The sequence below is a fragment of the Puntigrus tetrazona genome, unplaced genomic scaffold, assembly GCF_018831695.1.
Source record: "Puntigrus tetrazona isolate hp1 unplaced genomic scaffold, ASM1883169v1 S000000283, whole genome shotgun sequence".
Taxonomy (NCBI): Eukaryota; Metazoa; Chordata; class Actinopteri; order Cypriniformes; family Cyprinidae; genus Puntigrus; species Puntigrus tetrazona.
In genome coordinates, this window is record NW_025047944.1 from 855,001 (window position 1) to 862,500 (window position 7,500).

The 7,500-nt window shown below is 40.4% G+C and overlaps 1 protein-coding gene across 2 annotated transcripts in view; it reads left to right on the forward strand.

Moving 5' to 3' along the window:
- LOC122333538 (zinc finger CCHC domain-containing protein 24-like) overlaps positions 1-7,500 on the forward strand; it is a 21,150-nt gene that overhangs the window by 2,064 nt on the left and 11,586 nt on the right. For both annotated transcript variants that reach the window (XM_043231218.1, XM_043231217.1), the window contains exon 2: positions 1,368-1,568. In XM_043231218.1, the coding sequence (XP_043087153.1) occupies positions 1,368-1,568 (201 nt within the window). The remainder of the gene's footprint in view (positions 1-1,367; positions 1,569-7,500) is intronic.

Below are 7,500 nucleotides of genomic sequence, written 5' to 3' on the forward strand. Positions count from 1 at the left end.
TAGTCCTGCAGAAGCGGATGCATTAGTGAAACACGCGTGCTACTTCCGTGTGGTCCACATTCACACCTCCTTCCCTGAAACACTCTCTTCAGTGACAGACAGCAGGAGTTCTGGGTTAACAAGAGCGAGCGGCTTCAGTCGGGTCCGGCTCCGCTCGGCGGCTCTTTTCTCTGGCTCGGCCTGAACCGATCCCTACCAGAGCGGAAACTGTGCCTTCGGTCAACCTGAACAGTTCATGCGCTCTTTAATAAGCCGCTTAGGAAAACGACTCCGCGAATGTCTAGCTCATTAAAGAACGCACTTATTAAAGAATCGCCAGTTGCTTTGGTTTAGAAATGGGCTGAATGAAAAGACGAAGGGACTGGAAGCTGTAGTGGTCTGGCTCTGCATAAGCAACGTGGAAAGCATTTTTGTTGTAGATGCTGTTTCTGTGAAAGAATTTACTGAGATATGATGAATATCCCTGACACATCATGTTGCATACTTTTACATAATGCAAATATACCTTTAAATGCTGTCATTGCGTATTGCGTGCTGTTAATGTGTTGTTTTTAGCGCGCAGTATGTACTACTCAGTATATAAGCAGCTGGCTAATATTATGTTCCAAATGGACAATCTCATGAGATATAATGAGGAAAAGGGTTCAGAGAACTATGTGGCAAAGTCTGCCTTCCTGAGGAAAACGGAACATTCTCTCTCACGCAGATCATCTGCAGAAAGGACAATAGACCACAGAAAACAATGATAAACAATTGAAAAACAGAAATACGGACGGAATCATTGTCAGCTTAAAGGGAGATTTTTTTTGACAGATTCTTATGAACAGTTTCATGCTTATTTTTTATGATATAAACAAGCTACACTTTAGTGACTTTACAGCATAATGAACATTTTTCAGAAAAAAACACTTGACATACTAAGAGCATGTTAAATAATCTGAATTTATAAAAATGAAACCATAAAGATATTCTGTTTCTTGAAATATATATATATATATATATATATATATATATATATATATATATATATATATATATATATATATATATATAAATAAATATTTTACTTCAGCTTGTTTTCAGACATAAAAATAGCACTGGCTCAAGGTCTGTACTGAACGCATAACTGTGGCCACATAATATATTTCATGTGCATTTTATATATAACAATACTTAAATAGACCATTTTAAATAAACAATACTTAAATAAACCTGAATCAAGGTATACTGTACATGTTATCAGTTTGTGCACCCCCTGGAAATCAAACCCATGACGTTGTGAGCACATATTATTGTTTATTTTATTTTGTAATATTTTTTTTAAGTTAAGTAAAAAAAAAAGTTTCATGGGATTTTTCTCTCTACAGACTCTGTGTAGCCACTTATATAAGAACTCGTCTCCCTACGGCTCGTTAAACAACCTTGTCGAGGGTCTGAGTTTACTGACAGACAGCTTCTCTGACCTCTCGCTGACCTCTGAACCCAGAAAGCCCTGCAAGAAACCTCCACCCAACTACCTGTGCCACCTGTGCTTCAATAAAGGCCACTACATCAAAGACTGTCCACAGGTAAGCACTCACTGCCTGTCAATCATAATTAGTTATTATTATACAGTTATTATTAAAAATGTAACAGTGAGACATTTTGTGGAGTTTAAAGATGACTTTTAAAAAAAATGTAAAACTATAATACACAAGTAAACTGGTGTTCTGGTCACTGTTGGTTAAACTGCATTGCATCCACCTAGCAACACCTTAGCAACCATCCAGAACACCCTTGCAAACACATAGCAACCATCTAGTACCTAGCAACAGTACAGCAAACATCTAGCAACAACCCACAATACTCTAACAACTGCCTAGAAACAACACAAAACACCCTGAGAAAAGCATATCAACACCTTAGCAACCACCCAGAACAATTTAGTAACCAGCAAGCCTTAGCAACACCTTAGGAAATATTTAGAAACCTTAGCAATGACCCAATGCAGCTGCATAGGGACAACCTAACAGCAATGCAGAGTACCCTAGCAACCACAAGGAAGACTCCAGCAATTGCAATACTCTAGCAGCCATTTAGAATATCCTATCAACTGCATAGCAACACCCTAACAACTGCACAGAGTACCCTAGCAACCACAAGGAACAGTCTATCAATTACAATACTATAGCAATCATTTTGAATATCCTAGCAACTGCATAGCAACACCCTAACAACCGCACAGCACAAGGAACAATCTAGCAACCACCCAGAAAACCCTATCAACTGAATAGCAACACCCTAGCAACCACCCAGAGCACTAGGTCTGTGAAGTTAATGGTGTGATTATCTAAGTCTTTTACTGTAACTGGCCTGTATTGCAAAATTCATCGCAACAAGCACCCCACCCATATGTGGAGCCGTAATAAACGCCAGATGACGCTTTCGTGTTTATGAAAGATGATCCAGTTTCTTGCCTTTCATGACATCATTGGCTGTCAGAGATGAGAAAAAGCCCCTCGACACCAAATCCAGCCAAATACAGATCAGTCAGCTGTGCGTCAGCTCCAGGAACGGAGGGGGGAAACCTTTTATGCAAAGATGATGTGATTTATATCCTCCATTAAATTTACTGTCACAGCATTTTAATTAGTCTCAGGTGACATGAGAGAAAAGATGATAACAAGAGAAGAATAGTCCTAAGTACAGGGAAGGACATTCTTCTGACAGCAGTTTAAAAAAGTTTGTGCAAAGCAGATGGATCTGGATATGAGTCTGTCTAGACATTAGCTTCGTTTTACACGAGGATTCCTGCTTTAAATCAAGACAATAAGATTGTGTTCCTAAAGAGCCCAAAAGAGCTCACACTTGTCACTTTAATTTCAAAACATACAGAAAGAACTTAACAGAGTTTGAGAGGTTGATGACATTAAGTATATTATGAAGATATTAAGATTTTGAAGAAAATGAGTGGAACTGCACATTTTGCAAATATGTGAGCTATTTCTTTGTGTTCTTCTGCAACACTCCAGCAATCATCTAGAACCCCCTCTAACACCTAGCAACATAGCATCCACCCAGAACTCCCTAGAAACTCCATAGCAACCAATCTGGTAGCCGCATAGCAACACCCTAACAACCCTAAGCACCATAACAACTGAATAGCAACACATAGTGACCACCCTGAACACCCTAGCAGCCATTCTTGTAACTGCAAAGCGACACTCTAACAACCACCCAGAATACAATGTGAACTGCATCCTAGCAACCACTGAGAACACCATAAAACTGCATAGCAACACCCTAGTAACCCTTCAGAATACCATAACAACCACCCTGTCATCTGCATAGCAACATTTAACAACCACCCAGCATGCCTTAGCAACACCCAGAACACCTGCCTAGCAACACCCTAGCAACCATTCTTGTAACTGCAAAAAAACCACTCTAACAACCACCCAGAACACAATATCAACTGCACAATAGCAATCCCCTGGAGTACCCTAGCAACCACCCAGAACACCATAAACACTGCATAGCAACACCCTAGCAACCTTTTAGAATACCATAACAACCACCCTGTCATCTGTATAGAAACATTTAACAACCACCCAGCATGCCTTAGCAACACACAGAACACCCGCCTAGCAACACCCTAGCAACCACACAGAAAAAACGCAGCTACACTGAAGTGCCGCAGATCTCAGATAAAACCAAAAATTCTCTAGTTAGTCACTTCACATGTGGGTCCGATGATCTCTTCATATGCTATATATACATTATTAATATCAATAAAGAACTCACTATTACAGAATCCTCAGCCCTGAGCTCTGAGGTCTGATCTTCCACCATCTGTGTTCACATGAGATCTGATGACATTTATGACACACATCATCTCTGTACGTCGGTGTTTCCACCTCATACATCTCGTCACGCAGACGTCTAGCTGTTTTTGTTTTGCCTGCCCACCTGTCAGCGTCCGTCTCACTGAAACCCAACACTGAATCACAGCTGGACACCTCTGGCCAACTCCTGATGCATTGCCTGCTTTGATATTTACATTTTAATACATAAAATGTGGTGCATAAACAATACAATCAATACCCAATATACATTTTGATATGTGATATGCATATATACTTTGCAGTGCGGTGCAATAAAGTAAACTACGCTAAAATAAAACATTAAACTTTATTAAATGCATTACATTCAATAAAATGGGTGTAATATATTTGCATGGCTCGATGAACAAATATTAATTCATAAAACTAAATTTCAACATCCAAAAAAACAGCACATGGTCTGTTTTCATTTCTGATTTGTAGAGCTTGGGGTTTAAATCATCGGTTTATGATTCAACTATCTAACTTTTTATTTACTCACAGATTTTTCTTGGCAAGAGTTGGCTTTGGACCCTGAATATAAAACTGACACAAACCTGCTTCTCATTAAACTCTGGTGACCTTCTCTGCACGCTGCAAAAAATGATTTTCAAGCCAAGACATTTTTTGTCCTGTTTCCAACCGAAATATCTAAAGCTTCTTAAGTCAAAATTAAGAGGGTTTTTACTTAAAACAAGCTAAATAATCTGCCTTTGGGGTAAAATAAATGATCTTTTAAAACGAAATTATTTTGCTAACCCCACTGGCAAATTATTTAGCTTGTTCTATGCAAAAAGTCACTTAAAATCAGGGGTTTTTCAGGAGGATTTAGGAGTTTGTAGATAGCATTTCTTGCAGTGGCAGTGAGTTAACTTTAGCAGTAATCTGATAAACCAGTATCCTCTTTCCCAAGGCCGATCGAAGATACCTGAAAAGGTTTGTGAAGTGCTGAAGACATCTGTTGTCTCTGCAAGTATTCGTGAAACCGATCCTCAAAATTCAATTAGAAACACACCGAACGTCTAGCTACAACCAAAAACACGTTCTGGCTTCCTAACGTAAAGCAGCAGATTGAATGTTTGACGTATTTAGAGATGTAAATAATAGCATCTGGTTTTATGGCACAGACATTAAACCGAGCCTTGATTAGAGTAAAGCAGGAATGCATGTCGAGGGTGTTTGAATGCATCTGTGTTTGTTTACGTGTGTGAAGTACGTTTCTGGCGGACTTTAACTGATCTCATTAAAGCATCCCAACAGCTATTAAACCTCTGGGTGTAACCAAATCTAGACCAGAATATAGGAGACTTTTAAGTGGCTTCTGTTGACTTGAGCTAGCAAGCAACCACCTAGCAACCACATAACAACACGCTAGCAAGTCAAATCTCCACAGCACTGAGGTTTAGTGTTAATGTGAGCATGCTAAAGAGATTGAAAACCCCAAATGTGCTCACTCTCAGGTCGCCCGAGATGCATGTGGATTCGTTTCGTGGAACTGCACATTCTGCAAATATGTGAGCTATTTCTTTGTGTTCTTCTGCAACACTCCAGCAATCATCTAGAACCTCCTCAAACACCTAGCAACATAGCATCCACCCAGAACTCCCTAGAAACTCCATAGCAACCGCTCTGGTAGCCACATAGCAACACCCTAACAACCGCACAGAGCACCATAACAACTGATTAGCAACACATGGTGACCACCCTGAACACCCTAGCAACCATTCTTGTAACTGCAAAGCAACACTCTAACAACCACCCAGAATACAATATAAACTGCATCCTAGCAACCCCCTGGAATACCCTAGCAACCACTGAGAACGCCATAAAACTGCATAGCAACACCCTGGCAACCTTTCAGAATACTGTAACAACCACCCTGTCATCTGCATGGCAACATTTAACAACCACCCAACATGCCTTAGCAACACCCAGAACACCTGCCTAGCAACACCCTAGCAACCATTCTTGTAACTGCAAAAAAACACTCTAACAACCACCCAGAACACAATATCAACTGCACAATAGAAAACTGCATGATGCATGTGAATTTGTTTCGTTATTAGATTCGTGGATGCTCTGCTCGAATGGGTGCCGTCAGAAAGAGAGTCCAAACAGCTGATAAAAACATCACAGTAATCCCACAGCACTCCGTCTTAGAGATAGGTTTGTTTCTTATAAACATCCAGATGTTAACCGATGGACTGTGGATTATTGTGATGCTTTTATCAACAGTTTGGACTCTCTTTCTGACGGCACCCATTCGCCGCAGAGCATCCGTTAACTCAAAGAAACCACAGGGTGAGGACGTTTTGCGTTTTTGGGTGAACTGTTTCTTTAACGGACTGAAACACAGCGTTTTAAAGCGCTCTGATAACGCAAAGCATCCTCTGAAGGCAGAACACAGAGAATGTAAATGCGTCATGCAGTGGGACAAATACTGTCAGACGCCCAACACCATAAAAACAGCATAACATACAGTCCACGCCTCAACAAAGTGTCTCAATACGTTTGAAAAGATGTAATATAACGTCATGGTTTGACCGTCGGAGTGCAACTACGTATAAAAACACGCATAAAATCCACATAAAGTCCATATATAATTGATGCAGGCGTTGGTCCGCTGCCAGCGCTGAGGTGTGTGCATTTCATTTATTGCATGTTGAGCAGATGTTGGTGGAAACATACTTCACGTGTTATTGAAGAGCACGGTCAGACAAAATGAGTTCAATATAATGTACTGAGGACTCAACGGTTGAAAGGCTGCTCTTTTAAAAGGTTAGACACACAGCAGTGTTGAAAAGTGTGCGGCTTTCTTACCGCAAAGGCGTTTATTTTGATCAAAAGTGCAGTAAAAACACTAATGTTGTGAAAAAGCATTACGATGTGCATTACGTAGATGTTTTCTACGTGAATATGCGTTAAAGTGTCCCATGATCCTTCAGAAATCATTCTCATACACCGATTTCAAGAAACATTATTATTAGCGATGTTGCACTTAGCAGTCCTTTGATAGACAGAAAGTTCAAAAGAACAGCATTCACTTGACATCTTTATAAATGTCCGGCGCTTTTGATCCGTGTTGAAGAATAAAGGTTAAGGAATTGCTAGCTTTGTGTTTGTAGCTCAGTAAAGTCTCCTCGGCGTCTTTAATGAGAGGCGTGCACTGCGTTTGATGGGGTTTGAAGAAGGCTGCTGGGAAATCTTAAAAACACAGCTCTGAATTACAGGCGCTGTGTCACATTTCTGTTTCAGATGCATTATGGGACATTTTAAGCTCGCGCTGCATGGGCCACGCCCACTTACAAAAACATAGGAGGCTATACGCTAAAATATTAGCTTGAGAAAATAAGTGCTAAGCGTTAATAACCATGTGCTATACGGTCGAGGTGACTGTTTGTTAAGTCATTTGCAATTGCTTCCTTATTACCGACAACAACTGCAATGGTTTTAGCATCTAAAATGAGCGAGATGCAGCGCTAATGATGCTCTAAACTAATGGAAACAATGACAGACTGCTTCTACTGTCCTCTGCCGATGAAAACAGAGCGGAGAGAAGACATTAGCGTCTGTTAGGGAGGAATAATCGCGCACGTGTCCTGCTCCGGATCTCACGCACCGCTCGCTCTGATGGGCTCCA